Below are 21,790 nucleotides of genomic sequence, written 5' to 3' on the forward strand. Positions count from 1 at the left end.
ATTGGAGGGAATGTAGGTCCCCTCCAGTACAGTTTCTGTGTGCTTTTCTCCTACCACCCCCTCTTTTCTTTTTTTTTTTTTTTTTGCTTTATTGTGTATTTAAAGGTTATATATATACATGTATATATATATATATATATATATATATATATATATATATATATATATATATATATATGCGAACAAGCCTGAATGGTCCCCAGGACAATATGCAACTGAAAACTCACACCCCAGAAGTGACTCGAACCCATACTCCCAGAAGCAACGCAACTGGTATGTACAAGACGCCTTAATCCACTTGACCATCACGACCGGACATAATGAGGTGATAGCCGAGGCTATTTGAACCACCCCACCGCCGGCACTCGGATAGTAATCTTGGGCATAGCATTTTACCAAATCACCTCATTCTTTGGGGCACACGTGAGGAACACAAATGCGAACAAGCCTGAATGGTCCCCAGGACAATATGCAACTGAAAACTCACACCCCAGAAGTGACTCGAACCCATACTCCCAGAAGCAACGCAACTGGTATGTACAAGACGCCTTAATCCACTTGACCATCACGACCGGACATAATGAGGTGATAGCCGAGGCTATTTGAACCACCCCACCGCCGGCACTCGGATAGTAATCTTGGGCATAGCATTTTACCAAATCACCTCATTAAGGCGTCTTGTACATACCAGTTGCGTTGCTTCTGGGAGTATGGGTTCGAGTCACTTCTGGGGTGTGAGTTTTCAGTTGCATATTGTCCTGGGGACCATTCAGGCTTGTTCGCATTTGTGTTCCTCACGTGTGCCCCAAAGAATGAGGTGATTTGGTAAAATGCTATGCCCAAGATTACTATCCGAGTGCCGGCGGTGGGGTGGTTCAAATAGCCTCGGCTATCACCTCATTATGTCCGGTCGTGATGGTCAAGTGGATTAAGGCGTCTTGTACATACCAGTTGCGTTGCTTCTGGGAGTATGGGTTCGAGTCACTTCTGGGGTGTGAGTTTTCAGTTGCATATTGTCCTGGGGACCATTCAGGCTTGTTCGCATTTGTGTTCCTCACGTGTGCCCCAAAGATTGAGGTGATTTGGTAAAATGCTATGCCCAAGATTACTATCCGAGTGCCGGCGGTGGGGTGGTTCAAATAGCCTCGGCTATCACCTCATTATGTCCGGTCGTGATGGTCAAGTGGGTTAAGGCGTCTTGTACATACCAGTTGCGTTGCTTCTGGGAGTATGGGTTCGAGTCACTTCTGGGGTGTGAGTTTTCAGTTGCATATTGTCCTGGGGACCATTCAGGCTTGTTCGCATTTGTGTTCCTCACGTGTGCCCCAAAGAATGAGGTGATTTGGTAAAATGCTATGCCCAAGATTACTATCCGAGTGCCGGCGGTGGGGTGGTTCAAATAGCCTCGGCTATCACCTCATTATGTCCGGTCGTGATGGTCAAGTGGATTAAGGCGTCTTGTACATACCAGTTGCGTTGCTTCTGGGAGTATGGGTTCGAGTCACTTCTGGGGTGTGAGTTTTCAGTTATATATATATATATATATATATATATATATATATATATATATATATATATATATATATATATATATATATGTATATTGGATAAGTAAACATATGAATGGAAGTAACTGCAGAAGGTCTATTGGCCCATACTTCCTCTGGCTGCTTCTATATTAGTTCGGGGTCTTGAAGTAGGTAGAATATAGTTGTGCATTAATTGGCTGTTGATTGCTGGTGTTGACTTTTTGATGTGTAGTGCCTCGCAGATGTCAAGCCGCCTGCTATCGCTGTATCTATCGATGATTTCTGTGTTGTTTGTTAAGATTTCTCTGGTGATGGTCTGGTTGTGAGAAGAGATTATATGTTCCTTAATGGAACCCTGTTGCTTATGCATCGTTAATCGCCTGGAAAGAGATGTTGTTGTCTTGCCTATATACTGAGTTCTTTGGGGCTTACAGTCCCCAAGTGGGCATTTAAAGGCATAGACGACGTTGGTCTCCTTCAGCGTTCTGCTTGGTGTCTGGCGAGTTCTTCATGAGTAGATTGGCCGTTTTTTTGGTTTATAATAAAATTATCAATTGTATTTTCTGATTTTTGTCTGTAGGGATGACATTCCTATCAACAATATCTTTCAGGACCCTTTCCTCCGTTTTATGAGCTGTGGAAAAGAAGTTCCTGTAAAATAGTCTAATTGGGGGTACAAGTGTTTTGTTGGTTGACTCTTCAGAAGTTGCATGGCTCTACAGACAAAAATCAGAAAATACAATTGATAATTTATTATAAAACAAAACAAAAACGGCCAATCTACTCATGAAAAACTCGCCAGACACCAAGCAGAACGCTTTGAAGGAGACCAACGTCGTCTATGCCTTTAAATGCCCACTTGGAGACTGTAAACCCCCAAAGAACTTAGTATATAGGCAAGACAACAACGCCTCTTTCTAGGCGACTAACTATGCAGTCAAGTGTATAATATATATATATATATATATATATATATATATATATATATATATATATATATATATATATATATATGTATATATATATATATATATATATATATATATATATATATATATATATATATATATATATATGCGACCAACTTGAATGATCTCCAAGCCAATATAAAACTGAAAGCTCCACACCCCAGAAGGTTTCGAACCCAGACAGCCAGGAGCATTATGCAACTGGCGTACCCGGTACCTTAACCACTCCACAACCGTGACTGTACAAAAAGACATTGGTAACCGAGGCTATATCCCCCAACGTCCCGACAGCACTTGGTGGTAATCTTGGGCATACCCCAAGAGCTATACACACACACACACACACACACACACACACACACACACACACACACACACACACACACACGCACACACACGACGAGGATAAGTACAGGACAGAGATGGTTGGGCAGACTGCATATTTCTGGACTGCCAAAAAGCCTTTGATACAGTACCGCACATGAGACTGCTGTTCAAGCTCGAGAGGCAGGCGGGGGTGGGGGGAAAGGTCATAGCATGGATAAGGAACTACCTAACAGGAAGGAGCCAAAGAGTTACGGTAAGGCTCGAGAAGTCGGACTGGCGAACAGCAACAAGCGGAGTACCACAAGGATCGGTGCTGGGACCAATTCTATTTCTTGTATATGTTATCGACATGTTTACAGGAGTAGAGTCCTACATGTCGATGTTTGCGGATGACGCAAAGTTGATGAGAAGAGTTGTGACAGATGAGGATTGCAGGATCCTCCAAGAGGACCTGAAACAGGTTGCAGAGATGGTCAGAGAAATGGCTACTGGAATTCAACCGAGCAAATGTAAAGTTATGGAAATGGGACTAGGAGATAGGAGACCAAAGGGACAGTACACAATGAAGGGGAACAGCCTACCTGTGACGACACGCGAAAGAGACCTGGGGTGGACATAACACCTAATCTATCTCCTGAGGCACATATAAATAGGATAACGACAGCAGCGTACTCTACACTGGCAAAAGTTAGAACATCATTCAGAAACCTAAGTAAGGAGACATTTAGGGTGCTTTACACTGCCTACGTGAGGCCAGTCTTAGAGTATGCCGCCTCATCATGGAGTCCCCATCTGAAGAAGCATATAATGAAACTAGAAAAGGTTCAGAGGTTTGCAACGAGACTCGTCCCAGAGCTACGAGGGATGGGGTATGAGGAGCGCCTGAGGGAACTGTGCCTTACGACACTAGAAAGAAGAAGGGAGAGGGGGGACATGATAGGAACGTATAAGATACTCAGAGGGATTGACAGAGTGGACATAGACGAAATGTTCACACGGAATAGTAACAGAACGAGGGGACATGAATGGAAGCTTGAAACTCAGATGAGTCACAGAGATGTTAGGAAGTTTTCTTTTAGCGTGAGAGTAGTGGGAAAATGGAATGCACTTCAGGAACAGGTTGTTGAAGCAAATACTATTCATAATTTTAAAACCAGGTATGATAGGGAAATGGGACAGGAGTCATTGCTGTAAACAACCGATGCTCGAAAGGCGGGATCCAAGAGTCAATGCTCGATCCTGCAGACACAACTAGGTGAGCACACACATGCACACACACACATACACACACACGCACATACATAAACACACATATATATATATATATATATATATATATATATCCTCTAGGAAACTTTCTTCATCAACAGCCTCTAGAAAACAAAAATCCTTTTATTTCCTCTTGATGTTCTCATTTTGTTACCAATCATATATATAAATGAGTAATTTTATATAAAGAAGTATATAATAATTATAATTAAAAAAAGGGGTTTGTAGCAGAAGCAAATACTGACAAGGCTTTAGAGTCAAATTAAAAAATTTTTTATGAATATTTCACTCTGAATAATCATTTCTCTGAGGCTATGGAGAACCCGCGTAGACTTGTAACACCCACTGAAGCTGTGTTGCAGGTGTAGTGTCACAGGTGCTGCTACAAGTGTTGTGTTCCTGCAGGTGACGTGGATGAGACGACGAAACCTGCACATCATCACGGCGGGACTCCTCACCTACTCTCCCGACGACCGCTACAGAGTAAGTCACTTCACACACACTCAACACTCAGGCAACTAATGTACTCTTACTTGGCTTACCTCTTGTCCGATCTTTATGTAATTATTTGTTTATTGATATATATATATATATATATATATATATATATATATATATATATATATATATATATATATATATATATGTGAGAAGCTGCATGAACGCGCAAGCCATATATATATATATATATATATATATATATATATATATATATATATATATATATATATATATATATATATATATATATACATATATATATATATATCTGTATCTATAAAGGGAAATACCTCTATATTTGTTTGTTAGTTTGTTAGTTTGTTTAATTGTTCCTAGTAGTTGCTATTGCCAACTCTGGCGAGTCGGGAGTGGCATCAATAAAAAGAGTGTCATGAGATTCTGTGCCAAAGTGACCCCCACACAAAAACATGACATTCTGACACGACTCTGAATTGTTATTATTATCATTATTATTTTGAGACAATCAACTGGTGCTCTTAGATGCCTCGAACCCACGACCAGCATACTGCCAGCTGCAACCTCTGCAAGAGTCACTGCAGAGTTGCAGTTGATTTTCTCATTGATATATATATCACGTTAGTGTACTTTCTCGGTTATTATCTTTATTTTAAATTTTATTATTATTATTATTATTATTATTATTTTTGTCATATTATAAAACATTATGCACTGATCATTCCAAATCAAAAATAAATCTAATAATAATAAGACCGACATATACTGACATGTGATACATGCTGACACACATGCCAACTCATGATACTTGTTAACACATGATAAATAACATTGGATTCAAACTGTCACACATGACACATGACACATACTGACACACGTGAGACATACCCGCACTTGGGTAGACTCCGGGCTGTACTAGACTCTTAAGATGGTAGAAGGCAACTGTTGGCTGGCTGTTGAAAGTTGGTTGAGAGGGTGAGAACAAACACTATATATATATATTGTCGGGAAACGTCCTGTAAGCGAGTAACGGTGTACGCAAGATCTTTATCCCGGACACCTGGCAAGATCGCCAATGTCAGGGTTTACTTTAGTTGTAAGTATAAGTATAAGTAACCGTTTTTGATATCCGGTCAACGGTCGCCAACGTCGGGGTGTCCCTCTCTCTACATCGACACCACCCAGTAGTATTAGCGACAACTGTTACTCACCGTAGCCCTGCGGGTCTTCACTCAATCCTCGCGGCGCCACTGTTCGCCAGGAGAGTATCCTAGTCGATCTCCAGCTGGCCTTCTAGCCAAAGATGAGTGGGAACACAGTCTGCTCTCTCCCAACCATGTGCCCGCCCCGACAAGGGCTCTACTACTAACTGCAAGGTCGCCAACTGGTGTTTCCCATGTCCAGTAACACGTCAGTGGTATTGTGGAATTGTGGTACTAATGGCAGAGTGCTCACTCATTAAATCTGGTCACAGGCAGGTATATGTCTCTAATACTCTCACTCTTTGGAACTGTTCTATAGCAACAAGATATATGGAGGGATAATACAAGAGCAAAGGTATTTTGTATTTTACTTAAAAACTTCAAGGTATTATATCCGTATCAACAACGAAACATCAAGTACAATGCAGAAAGTCACTCTCTCTTCATAAAACTGGGGCTCGTCTAGAGGGCAACACTCCCCCTCTCCTGTCAATGTCAGCTGGGCAGCCCCCTTCACCGTGCGAATGCTTAGTACTTGTTTCTTTGGCGTGAAGTGCCTGATTCTTTAAATTCGCAGGGATCACTATGTTTGTAATCAACACAATATTTCTATAATGGCAATGATTCACCACACTGATCTCAAGTTCAATAACTCATTTCTACAGCGATTAACATATTTCACTATAATGGCATAATGCACTGTACTTCATAATCATTACAATGAATGCAATTAACCACGGTACTGTCCTTAGATTAAGCAATTCCTCTCGAAGGCGATAACGCAATTAATCACTGCACACATGTAAATGTTATTCATCCCACCAACATATACATATATAGAGATAAATTCATCAATATCAATAATAATAAGATAAATACTGGGCACACAGCCTAACATCAATAACTGGTACACTTATATATATATTCTCTGACATAAGTTATCATATTAATGTCACATGAAAGAAATCATCAACGACACAGTAAACTCTTCAATGATAACAGATGCATCCACACACCACAAATATATATATATACCGTGAGAGCTTTCTACAGCCTCACTTCTCACAACTGTGTCCTACCGTGACATAGAGATTAGTGAGCCTTGCTCACGACATGAAAGATACTCTGGCTAAATATATAGCTGACTAAAGGGGAATTGGGAGGGAAACTAGAATCACCTTCTTCCACCTCACTGATGTGGACTCGCCCTCCGGGGAAGGTTGAATTGTAGCTCCTGGTCCCGGCTCTCGCCTCATTGTAGGAAACGCCCCCACACACACTTTTTTTTCAGGGATATTCCTGCGCGGGCCCTAAGCCTCTGGCTGGCCCACTAAGTGTTGCTTGTTTCTGTTTTACTTGGGCGGAGTATGAGTATTTATGACTCGTATGGTCGCTTCAGTAAGATTTTGCCATATGTGTTTAACAACTTCTTCTGCACTGTTAAATCTAAGTTGAAATCTTAATGGGTTTGTAACTGTGCACTGTGTTAGATAATGTTCCAGTGGTCTGTCGGGCATTTCTCCACAGTGTTAACATTTCCTCTCATCTTCCGGAACCTGTAAGCCTATTTCCCATGCACATGGGTATCCAAGCCTGATGCGATGTAAGTGCACTTCTGTTGCTCTACTGTTCCCTTTCATCAAACTAAGTGGTTCGTAGTTGGTTGAATTCTTGTACCAACCCACAGATCTTGATGTTGCAACTGCTGTGTTGTGGTCACTGTACATCTTTTGCATTGCTCTGTTTCTAATTACTTTCTTAATCTGTGATAGACTCTGTGGTATGTAAATGTCTACATTTCTCCTCTTAGTAGCAAGTTTTGCAGCTTTGTCTGCAATGTCATTTCCTATTATTCCCACATGACTTGGCACCCAGTTGATAAGTACCCGTCGGCCTTGTCGTTTGAGTGTTTGCATGAATGATATGACATTTGTGATCAGATGGATGTTATCACATATGTGTTCTTGTTGCAAGGTTTCAATGGTGGTTCTCGAATCTGTATGTATGATAACATGTTGTCGGTGTTCAGCAAGAGCATGTTCCAAAGCCTTTTGAATGGCTAGCATCTCTGTTTGTAAAGTCGAACACCCATTTGAGAGCCTCCAACTATTTACAGAGTTTCCTGCTTTAACTGCAGCTCCGGTTTCTTGTCCCTGCTGGTCTACTGATCCATCTGTGAAGTAAGTGAAGCTGTCGGATGCCATGTTTGCTTCTATATGCATCTGTGCAATGTTACGTAGCAGATGAGGATTTGTCTGGTTCTTCTTTCCTTCAAGAGCCATAATCTTAAAGTCTGCTGGCAGAGATTCCCAAGGGGCTTGCATAACAAAGTCTGTATGTATTTCGTCGACACCCCTCTCAGTGACGGTGTTTGTTATATCGAATGTATTGATGGTGTTTATCGCACAATGGGTCTACCTGTTGCTATTGGAGGCTCTTCTGTCCAGAGTTAGTGCTCCAGTGATTATATCTTTAAGTGAACTGATTCTAGGTCTAGTCAATATCTTGGTCAGCATGCACGCAGCAATCCCTTTTACCCTTATTTCAATCGACGTTAGCTTTGTTTCTAGTCTTAGGTTCAGTATTTTAGTCCATCTGGGAGCTCCACACACACTGATGCGTTCTCCAGGAACCCAATCACCGTCCCAAAATAAACACGTCGTCACCGTGCTCTGTCCTCCGCAGGTCCGTGCTCCTCCACAACGTCTTGCAGGGTTGGAGTCAGTCTCCCGGCCGTCGACTTCTCCTCACAACTACGGCTGCCAACCTACTCGGCTGCAGTCGTCCTGATTCCCAATAAGTTTTCTTCTCTCACTGATTCCCGGTGGATTGGCCCAGCCGCGACATCGTCACTGTGAAGCTATCAGACGTCCCAGTCGTCACTATCTAGACTTCACTCTTGCACAGCACCTGTCCCTGGAGCACTTGCTGCTCAATATTCCGTCAATTCCCTCTTCGGTCCACACATGGAATGAAGGAAGACCTCTCAGCATACTTGCAGACTACGGGTGACGCGTAAAATCTACTGGAGCGGGGTACAACTGTTAAATCTAACAGGACCAGCCTTCGCACATCCGTCCACCTTGACGTGTCATGTCAGACTGGTGGCGCCAAAGAGGCGTGATCTCCGGACCCCCCTGCCTTCGTGACGTCATACTTGCCAGGGGCGGTTTTCATTGGCTCCCTGTGTCACGTCACTGTCAGTGACCAATCTGGTGCCACTGACGTCACACAGTTTTGGCGGCAAAACGGAGGGGCTAGCGCCATATTGGCATCCTAAAGGGCCTAAACCACAGGCCAAAATACCTTTCTTTTACGAATTTCTCGCCAACGAAAGAACACTACACGCTCCCACATATATCAAATTGTTGCCTGCAACGTAGAGAACGCTCGGGAAAGGTGGATATGACTCTTACAGCAGGCATGGAAGAAATATAAGGGGGGGGGGGGAACACCGTCACAATATATATAATATATAATATATATATATATATATATATATATATATATATATATATTTTCCTACATCCGTGGAAGGGTGGCAGACAGATGGCATGGGACTATACTTGTGTATCCACCCTGGCAACAATTTACATCAATCTCTCTGCCAGCACAGTAGGAGCCGCGGCGACACACAGAGAAAGAGAAGTCAGCCAAGTACAGGCAATTAGTTCATCGGTATAACTTTGTTCCAATAGGGTCTGAGACCCTAGGCCCATGGGGAGAGAGTGCAAGAAGATTTCTTAAGGATCTTTGTTCCAAGCTCATTGACACCACAAGAGACCCTAGAGCGGCAAGTTTTCTCTTTCAGTGCCTCAGTGTCGCGATCCAAAGGCGGAATGCCCGCTGCATCCTCGGTTCCTGCCCGATGTCGGAGGAGTTCGAGGAGATCTACAGCCTCTAGGAAGAAAACTTTTTCTTGTGTCCTCTTAATGTTCATTTTTTGTATAAAATCAGATATGTAACTGTATAACCTTGCATAATACAGTGTACACCATAAAAAAGGGGGGTGGTAGGAGAAGACTCATACTTAGTCAGAGTTAAATGGCAAGTTTTTTCCTGAATACTCTGTGTTCCCTTCTCTGAGGCTGTGGGTCCCTACAATTGCACCAGAGGTGGTACCCCCATATATATATATATATATATATATATATATATATATATATATATATATATATATATATATATATATATATATATATGTATATATATATATGCAAACAAGCCTGAATGGTCCCCAGGACTATATACAACTGAAAACTCACACCCCAGAAGTGACTCGAACCCATACTCCCACAACTGGTATGTACAGGGACGCCTTAATCCGCTTGACCATCACGACCGGACAAAAGGAAGTGATAGCCGAGGCTATATGAACCACTTCCCCGCCGGCACTCGTATATAGTCCTGGGGACCATTCAGGCTTGTTTGCATTTGTGTTCCTCACGTGTGCCCCAAAGAATGAGGTGATTTGATAAAATGCTATGCCCAAGATTACCATCCGAGTGCCGGCGGGGAAGTGGTTCATATAGCCTCGGCTATCACTTCCTTTTGTCCGGTCGTGATGGTCAAGCGGATTAAGGCGTCCCTGTACATACCAGTTGTGGGAGTATGGGTTCGAGTCACTTCTGGGGTGTGAGTTTTCAGTTGTATATAGTCCTGGGGACCATTCAGGCTTGTTTGCATTTGTGTTCCTCACGTGTGCCCCAAAGAATGAGGTGATTTGATAAAATGCTATGCCCAAGATTACCATCCGAGTGCCGGCGGGGAAGTGGTTCATATAGCCTCGGCTATCACTTCCTTTTGTCCGGTCGTGATGGTCAAGCGGATTAAGGCGTCCCTGTACATACCAGTTGTGGGAGTATGGGTTCGAGTCACTTCTGGGGTGTGAGTTTTCAGTTATATATATATATATATATATATATATATATATATATATATATATATATGTCGTACCTAATAGCCAGAACGCACTTCTCAGCCTACTATTCAAGGCCCGATTTGCCTAATAAGCCAAGTTTTCATGAATTAATGTTTTTTCGTCTACCTAACCTACCTAACCTAACCTAACCTAGCTTTTTTTGGCTACCTAACCTAACCTTACCTATAAATATAGGTTAGGTTAGGTTAGGTAGGGTTGGTTAGGTTCGGTCATATATCTACGTTAATTTTAACTCTAATAAAAAAAAAATTACCTCATACATAGAAAAAAGGGTTGCTTTATCATTTCATAAGAAAAAAATTATAGTAAATATATTAATTCAGGAAAACTTGGCTTATTAGACAAATCGGGCCTTGAATAGTAGGCTGAGAAGTGAGTTCTGGCTACTAGGTACGACATATATATATATATATATATATATATATATATATATATATATATATATATATATATATATATATATATATATATATATATATATATATATGTATATCATCAGCCGCTACATCGGCTGTACATATATATATATATATATATATATATATATATATATATATATATATATATATATATATATATATATATGTCGTACCTAGTAGCCAGAACGCACTTCTCAGCCTACTATGCAGGGCCCGATTTGCCTAATAAGCCAAGTTTTCCTGAATTAATATATTTTCTCTATTTTTTTTCTTATGAAATGATAAAGCTACCCATTTCATTATGTATGAGGTCAATTTTTTTTTACTGGAGTTAAAATTAACGTAGATATATGACCGAACCTAACCAACCCTACCTAACCTAACCTAACCTATCTTTATAGGTTCGGTTAGGTTAGGTAGCCGAAAAAGTTAGGTTAGGTTAGGTTAGGTAGGTTAGGTAGTCGAAAAGCAATTAATTCATGAAAACTTAGCTTATTAGGCAAATCGGGCCTTGCATAGTAGGCTGAGAAGTGCGTTCTGGCTACTAGGTACGACATATATATATATATATATATATATATATATATATATATATATATATAAATGGTGTACCTAGTAGCCAGAACGTCGTACTCGGCCTGCTATGCAAGGCCATTTTTGCCTAATAAGCCAAGTTTTCCTGAATTAATATATTTTCTCTAATTTTTTTCTTATGATAAAGCTACCCATTTCATTATGTATGAGGTCAATTTTTTTTTTATTGGAGTTAAAATTAACGTAGATATATGACCGAACCTACCCAACCCAACCTAACCTAACCTAACCAATCTTTATAGGTTAGGTTAGGTTAGATAGCCGAAAAAGTTAGGTTAGGTTAGGTTAGGTAGTCGAAAAACAATTAATTCATGAAAACTTGGCTTATTAGACAAATCGGGCCTTGCATAGTAGGATGAGAAGTGCGTTCTGGCTACTAGGTACGACATATGTATTTGTATATATATATATATATATATATATATATATATATATATATATATATATATATGTCGTACCTAGTAGCCAGAACTCACTTCTCAGCCTACTATGCGAGGCCCGATTTGCCTAATAAGCCAAGTTTTACTGAATTAATATATTTTCTCTAATTTTTTTCTTATGAAATGATAAAGCTACCCATTTCATTATGTATGAGGTTAATTTTTTTTTATTGGAGTTAAAATTAACGTAGATATATGACCGAACCTAACCAACCCTACCTAACCTAACCTAACCTATCTTTATAGGTTAGGTTAGGTTAGGTTAGGTAGCCGAAAACGTTAGGTTAGGTTAGGTAAGTTAGGTTGTCGAAAAAACATTAATTCATGAAAACTAGGCTTATTAGGCAAATCGGGCCATGCATAGTAGGCTGAGAAGTGAGTTCTGGCTACTAGGTACGACATATATATATATATGTTGTACATAGTAGCCAGAACGTCGTACTCGGCCTACTATGCAAGACCCGATTTGCCTAATAGGCCAAGTTTTCCTGAATTTATATATTTTTCTTATTTTTTTCCTTATGAAATGATAAATCTGTCCATTTCATTATGTATAAGTTAATTTTTTTTAAAATTGAGTTAAAACTAACATAGATATATGGCCGAACCTAACCAACCCTACCTAACCTAACCTAACCTATCTTAACCTAACCTAAACTAACACAACTAAGTCAATAAATTATGTTCCTAATATAATATAATAATAATATTTCCAATGAACTAATTGGAAACAATTTATTGAAAGTAAAGAAAATTACTCGGCCTATTAGGCAAACCGGGCCTTGCATAGTAGGCCGAGAAGTGCGTTCTGGCTACTAGGTACGACATATAAATATATATATATATATATATATATATATATATATATATATATATATATATATATATATATATATATATATATGTCGTACCTAGTAGCCAGAACTCACTTCTCAGCCTATTATTCAAGGCCCGATTTGCCTAATAAGCCAAGTTTTCCTGAATTAATATATTTACTATAATTTTTTTCTTATGAAATGATAAAGCAACCCTTTTCTCTATGTATGAGGTCAATTTTTTTTTATTCGAGTTAAAATTAACGTAGATATATGACCGAACCTAACCAACCCTACCTAACCTAACCTAACCTATATTTATAGGTAAGGTTAGGTTAGGTAGCCAAAAAAAGCTAGGTTAGGTTAGGTTAGGTAGGTTAGGTAGACGAAAAAACATTAATTCATGAAAACTTGGCTTATTAGGCAAATCGGGCCTTGAATAGTAGGCTGAGAAGTGCGTTCTGGCTATTAGGTACGACATATATATATATATATATATATATATATATATATATATATATATATATATATATATATATGTCGTACCTAGTAGCCAGAACTCACTTCTCAGCCTACTATTCAAGGCCCGATTTGCCTAATAAGCCAAGTTTTCCTGAATTAATATATTTACTACAATTTTTTTCTTATGAAATGATAAAGCAACCCTTTTCTCTATGTATGAGGTCAATTTTTTTTTATTGGAGTTAAAATTAACGTAGATATATGACCGAACCTAACTAACCCTACCTAACCTAACCTAACCTATATTTATAGGTAAGGTTAGGTTAGGTAGCCAAAAAAAGCTAGGTTAGGTTAGGTTAGGTAGGTTAGGTAGACGAAAAAACATTAATTCATGAAAACTTGGCTTATTAGGCAAATTGGGCCTTGAATAGTAGGCTGAGAAGTGCGTTCTGGCTATTAGGTACGACATATATATATATATACATATATATATATATATATATATATATATATATATATACATATATATATATATATATATATATATATATATGTATACATATAAATATATATATATAGGTACGACATATATAATAATATTTCCAATGAACTAATTGGAAACAATTTATTGAAAGTAAAGAAAATTACTCGGCCTATTAGGCAAACCGGGCCTTGCATAGTAGGCCGAGAAGTGCGTTCTGGCTACTAGGTACGACATATAAATATATATATATATATATATATATATATATATATATATATATATATATATATATATATATATATATATATATATATATGTCGTACCTAGTAGCCAGAACTCACTTCTCAGCCTATTATTCAAGGCCCGATTTGCCTAATAAGCCAAGTTTTCCTGAATTAATATATTTACTATAATTTTTTTCTTATGAAATGATAAAGCAACCCTTTTCTCTATGTATGAGGTCAATTTTTTTTTATTCGAGTTAAAATTAACGTAGATATATGACCGAACCTAACCAACCCTACCTAACCTAACCTAACCTATATTTATAGGTAAGGTTAGGTTAGGTAGCCAAAAAAAGCTAGGTTAGGTTAGGTTAGGTAGGTTAGGTAGACGAAAAAACATTAATTCATGAAAACTTGGCTTATTAGGCAAATCGGGCCTTGAATAGTAGGCTGAGAAGTGCGTTCTGGCTATTAGGTACGACATATATATATATATATATATATATATATATATATATATATATATATATATATATATGTCGTACCTAGTAGCCAGAACTCACTTCTCAGCCTACTATTCAAGGCCCGATTTGCCTAATAAGCCAAGTTTTCCTGAATTAATATATTTACTACAATTTTTTTCTTATGAAATGATAAAGCAACCCTTTTCTCTATGTATGAGGTCAATTTTTTTTTATTGGAGTTAAAATTAACGTAGATATATGACCGAACCTAACTAACCCTACCTAACCTAACCTAACCTATATTTATAGGTAAGGTTAGGTTAGGTAGCCAAAAAAAGCTAGGTTAGGTTAGGTTAGGTAGGTTAGGTAGACGAAAAAACATTAATTCATGAAAACTTGGCTTATTAGGCAAATCGGGCCTTGAATAGTAGGCTGAGAAGTGCGTTCTGGCTATTAGGTACGACATATATATATATATACATATATATATATATATATATATATATATATATATATATATATATATATGTATACATATAAATATATATATATAGGTACGACATATATATATATATATATATATATATATATATATATATATATATATATATATATATATATATATATATATATATATATATATATATATATATATATATATATATATATATGTCGTACCTAATAGCCAGAACGCACTTCTCAGCCTACTATTCAAGGCCCGATTTGACTAATAAGCCAAGTTTCCATGAATTAATGTTTTTTCGTCTACCTAACCTACCTAACCTAACCTAACCTAGCTTTTTTTGGCTACCTAACCTAACCTTACCTATAAATATAGGTTAGGTTAGGTTAGGTAGGGTTGGTTAGGTTCGGTCATATATTTACGTTAATTTTAACTCCAATAAAAAAAAATTGACCTCATACATAGAGAAAAGGGTTGCTTTATCATTTCATAAGAAAAAAATTATAGTAAATATATTAATTCAGGAAAACTTGGCTAATTAGGCAAATCGGGCCTTGAATAGTAGGCTGAGAAGTGCATTCTGGCTATTAGGTACGACATATATATATATATATATATATATATATATATATATATATATATATATATATATATATATATGTCGTACCTAATAGCCAGAACGCACTTCTCAGCCTACTATTCAAGGCCCGATTTGCCTAATAAGCCAAGTTTTCATGAATTAATGTTTTTTCGTCTACCTAACCTACCTAACCTAACCTAACCTAGCTTTTTTTGGCTACCTAACATAACCTTACCTATAAATATAGGTTAGGTTAGGTTAGGTAGGGTTGGTTAGGTTCGGTCATATATCTACGTTAATTTTAACTCCAATAAAAAAAATTGACCTCATACATAGAGAAAAGGGTTGCTTTATCATTTCATAAGAAAAAAATTATAGTAAATATATTAATTCAGGAAAACTTGGCTTATTAGGCAAATCGGGCCTTGAATAGTAGGCTGAGAAGTGAGTTCTGGCTACTAGGTACGACATATATATATATATATATATACATATATAAATATATATATATATATATATACATATATTTATATATATATATATATATATATATATATATATATATATATATATATATATATATATATATATATATATATATATATATATATATGTCGTACCTAGTAGCCAGAACTCACTTTTTGGCCTACTATGCAAGGCCCGATTTGCCTAATAAGCCAAGTTTTCCTGAATTAATATATTTTTTCTAACTTTTTTCTTATGAAATGATAAAGCTACCCATTTCATTATGTATGAGGTCAATTTTTTTTATTTTAGTTAAAATTAACGTAGATATATGACCGAACCTAACCAACCCTACCTAACCTAACCTAACCTATCTTTATAGGTTAGGTTAGGTTAGGTAGCCGAAAAAGTTAGGTTAGGTTAGGTTAGGTAGGTTAGGTCGTCGAAAAACAATTAATTCATGAAAACTTGGTTTATTAGGCAAATCGGGCCTTGCATAGTAGGCTGAGAAGTGCGTTCTGGCTACTAGGTACAACATATATATATATATATATATATATATATATATATATATATATATATATATATATGTCGTACCTAGTAGCCAGAACGCACTTCTCAGCCTACTATGCAAGGCCCGATTTGCCTAATAAGCTAAGTTTTCCTGAATTAATATATTTTCTCTAATTTTTTTCTTATGAAATGATAAATCTACCCATTTCATTATGTATGAGGTCAATTTTTTATTACTGGAGTTAAAATTAACGTAGATATATGATCGAACCTAACCAACCCTACCTAACCTAACCTAACCTATCTTCATAGGTTAGGTTAGGTTAGGTAGCCGAGAAAGTTAGGTTAGGTTAGGTTAGGTAGGTTAGGTAGTCGTAAAACAATTAATTCACGAAAACATGGCTTATTAGGCAAATTGGGCCTTGCATAGTAGGCTGAGAAGTGCGTTCTGGCTACTAGGTACGACATATATATATATATATATATATATATATATATATATATATATATATATATATATATATATATATATATATATATATGTCGAACCTAGTAGCCAGAAAGCACTTCTCAGCCTACTATGCAAGGCCCGATTTGCCTAATAAGCCAAGTTTTCAATAATTAATTTATTTTCTCTAATTTTTTTCTTATGAAATGATAAAGCTACCCATTTCATTATGTACGAAGTGAATTTTTTTTATTGGAGTTAAAATTTACGTAGATATATGACAGAACCTAACCAACCCTACCTAACCTATCTTTATAGGTTAGGTTAGGTTAGGTAGCCGAAAAAGTTAGGTTAGGTAGCCGAAAAAGTTAGGTTAGGTTAGGTTAGGTAGGTTAGGTTGTGGAAAATAAATTAATTCATGAAAACTTGGCTTATTAGGCAAATTGGGCCTTGCATAGTAGGCTGAGAAGTGCGTTCTGGCTACTAGGTACGACATATATATATATATATATATATATATATATATATATATATATATATATATATATATATATGTCGTACCTAGTAGCCAGAACTCACTTCTCAGCCTACTATGCATGGCCCGATTTGCCTATTAAGCCTAGTTTTCATGAATTAATGTTTTTTCGACAACCTAACCTACCTAACCTAACCTAACCTAACGTTTTCGGCTACCTAACCTAACCTAACCTATTAAGATAGGTTAGGTTAGGTTAGGTAAGGTTGGGTAGGTTCGGTCATATATCTACGTTAATTTTAACTCCAATAAAAAAAAATTGACCTCATACATAATGAAATGGGTAGCTTTATCATTTCATAAGAAAAAAATTAGAGAAAATATATTAATTCAGTAAAACTTGGCTTATTAGGCAAATCGGGCCTCGCATAGTAGGCTGAGAAGTGAGTTCTGGCTACTAGGTACGACATATATATATATATATATATATATATATATATATATATATATATATATATATATATATATATATATATATATATATATATATATATATGTCGTACCTAGTAGCCAGAACGCACTTCTCGGCCTACTATGCAAGGCCTGATTTGCCTAATAAGCCAAGTTTTCCTGAATTAATATATTTTCTCTAATTTTTTTCTTATGAAATGACAAAGCTACCCATTTCATTATGTATGAGGTCAATTTTTTTTTATTGGAGTTAAAATTAACGTAGATATATGACCGAACCTAACCAACCCTACCTAACCTAACCTAACCTATCTTTATAGGATAGGTTAGGTTAGGTAGCCGAAAAAGTTAGGTTAGGTTAGGTTAGGTAGGTTAGGTAGTCGAAAAACAATTAATTCATGAAAACTAGGCTTATTAGGCAAATCAGGCCTTGCATAGTAGGCTGAGAAGTGCGTTCTGGCTACTAGGTACGACATATATATATATATATATATATATATGTCGTACCTAGTAGCCAGAACTCACTTTTTGGCCTACTATTCAAGGCCCGATTTGCCTAATAAGCCAAGTTTTCCTGAAATAATATATTTTTTCTATTTTTTTTCTTATGAAATGATAAAGCTACCCATTTCATTATGTATGAGGTCAATTTTTTTTTATTGGAGTTAAAATTAACGTAGATATATGACCGAACCTAACCAACCCTACCTAACCTAACCTAACCTATCTTTATAGGTTAGGTTTGGTTAGGTAGCCGAAAAAGTTAGGTTAGGTTAGGTTAGGTAGGTTAGGTAGTCGAAAAACAATTAATTCATGAAAACTTGGCTTACTAGGCAAATTTGGCCTTGCATAGTAGGCTGAGAAGTGAGTTCTGGCTACTAGGTACGACATATATATATATATATATATATATATATATATATATATATATATATATATATATATATATATATATATATATATATATATATATATATATATATATGTCGTACCTAGTAGCCAGAACTCACTTCTCAGCCTACTATTCAAGGCCCGATTTGCCTAATAAGCCAAGTTTTCCTGAATTAATATATTTACTATAATTTTTTTCTTATGAAATGATAAAGCAACCCTTTTCTCTATGTATGAGGTCAATTTTTTTTTATTGGAGTTAAAATTAACGTAGATATATGACCGAACCTAACCAACCCTACCTAACCTAACCTAACCTATATTTATAGGTAAGGTTAGGTTAGGTAGCCAAAAAAAGCTAGGTTATGTTAGGTTAGGTAGGTTAGGTAGACGAAAAAACATTAATTCATGAAAACTTGGCTTATTAGGCAAATCGGGCCTTGAATAGTAGGCTGAGAAGTGCGTTCTGGCTATTAGGTACGACATATATATATATATATATATATATATATATATATATATATGTCGTACCTAGTAGCCAGAACGCACTTCTGAGCCTACTATGCAAGACCCAATTTGCCTAATAAGCCAAGTTTTCAAGAATTAATGTTTTTTCGACTACCTAACCTAACCTAACCTAACTTTTTCGGCTACCTAACCTAACCTAACCTATAAAGATAGGTTAGGTTAGGTTAGGTAGATGTTGGTTAGGTTCGGTCATATATCTACGTTAATTTTAACTCTAATAAAAAAAATTGACCTCATACATAATGAAATGGGTAGCTTTATCATTTCATAAGAAAAAAATTAGAGAAAATATATTAATTCAGGAAAACTTGGCTTATTAGGCAAATCGGGCCTTGCATAGTAGGCCGAGAAGTGCGTTCTGGCTACTAGGTACGACATATATATATATATATATATATATATATATATATATATATATATATATATATATATATTATATATATATATATATATATATATGTCGTACCTAGTAGCCAGAACTCACTTCTTGGCCTACTATGCAAGGCCCGATTTGCCTAATAAGCCAAGTTTTCCTGAATTATTATATTTTCTCTAATTTTGTTCTTATGAAATGATAAAGCTACCAATTTCAGTATCTATGAGGTCAATTTTTTTTTATTGGAATTAAAATTAACGTAGAGATATGACCGAACCTAACCAACCCTACCTAACCTAACCTAACCTATCTTTATAGGTTACGTTAGGTTAGGTAGCAGAAAAGTTAGGTTAGGTTAGGTTAGGTAGGTTAGGTAGTCGAAAAACAATTAATTCATGAAAACTTGGCTTATTAGGCAAATCGGACCTTGCATAGTAGGCTGAGAAGTGCGTTCTGGCTACTAGGTACGACATATATATATATATATATATATATATATATATATATATATATATATATATATATATATATATATATCACACTATTTATTTTCTTCTATTTATTTTTTGTTTAAACATTTATTGTTTAAAACATTTATTGTTTTTGTTTAAACATTTAAACATCTAATTTATTTATTATTTAAACACTATTTATTTTCTTCTTCGAGGATGTGGGTCCCTTTAATTAAACCAGTGGTGGTACCCCTAAATATTAATCCCTTGACCTTTCTTAGATATGTGATCCAGTCTGTCTACTTAACATGTACTTCCAATCATCATTCGTTAAGTGTTGTAGTAATGATCCTCTAGCTAATAATTCCTACTAACTTGAGGATTACAACACTAGGGGCTATGGCTGACCATCCACGTGGTAATCAACATATAATAGAATGTGCAGAAAACGGGGGAACAGCGACTCACCTTGGGCTGAAGTCTTCTCCCAGGGTTGCTGAAGCAATACGACGGCTTCTAGGGGCGAGGATGGGCGAGGTCCAATGATAGCTGGCCAATATGGGGTGCTGGATAACCACAGTCCAGGAGGCGTTGCTAACAGGTCCGATCTCGGTCAGGTGCGGTTCTCGTCTGGCCTCCTCGCCTCCAGGCATGCGCGCGGATGATGCGCAGACGCTCGGTGACGAGCTGCCACCCACCAATCAGGAGCGGCTAATCTAAAAAGTTACCCTGGCGGGTATTTTAAATATGGTTCCCTCCACACTCCCCCCCATCTCTATAAAGTAAGGGGTGTATTAGAAATTAATGTAACTTAAACTGTCCCTTTCTTGGATGCACCCACCACTGGCTTCACATTGAGGAGTGGAATGGTTACCTTGAGATTACCTTGAGGTGCGTCCAGGGCTTAGTGTCCCCGCGGCCCGGTCGTCGACCAGGCCTCCTGGTTGCTGGACTGATCAACCAGGCTGTTGGACGCGGCTGCTCGCAGCCTGACGTATGAGTCACAGCCTGGTTGATCAGGTATCCTTTGGAGGTGCTTATCCAGTTCTTTCTTGAACACTGTGAGGGGTCGGCCAGTTATGCCCCTTATGTGTAGTTATATAATGGTGTGTATGGTAATGGAATAGAATGTCTGGTTTTAATTAAAAAAGAATATTGTCATTGGGTTATTATTTACACATGCACGATTCACTTTTTGGTATAGTATTTATTTTTGGTTCATTGAAATATTATACTAAGATATTTGATTTATTTTTATAAGTATAAAATTATATATTTTATTGGCATGCAAGTACTTCCTTGCATCCTTTTATTTGTATTAAGGGGGCGTCTGGTTGGCATCTGGGTCCAAAAATGCAAAAATGAAAACTCATTCGATTTCAATCAAACTTTTTGGACAAGTTCTATATGAAAAGTGTTTCATCTGGTCCAAGTTTCAGCATTGTAGCATAAATAGGACGGGAGAAAAAACATATTGAAGTAGTTGTGAAAATTATGCAAAAATGGTCAAAA

General features: G+C 36.9%; 1 protein-coding gene across 1 annotated transcript in view; it reads left to right on the forward strand.

Annotated features, from left to right (window-relative positions):
• LOC123763068 (zwei Ig domain protein zig-8-like) overlaps positions 1-21,790 on the forward strand; it is a 644,479-nt gene that overhangs the window by 482,366 nt on the left and 140,323 nt on the right. Inside the window, exon 3 of the mRNA XM_069301922.1 lies at positions 4,499-4,576. Coding sequence (XP_069158023.1) covers positions 4,499-4,576 — 78 coding nt within the window. The remainder of the gene's footprint in view (positions 1-4,498; positions 4,577-21,790) is intronic.

The sequence above is a fragment of the Procambarus clarkii genome, chromosome 47, assembly GCF_040958095.1.
Source record: "Procambarus clarkii isolate CNS0578487 chromosome 47, FALCON_Pclarkii_2.0, whole genome shotgun sequence".
Taxonomy (NCBI): Eukaryota; Metazoa; Arthropoda; class Malacostraca; order Decapoda; family Cambaridae; genus Procambarus; species Procambarus clarkii.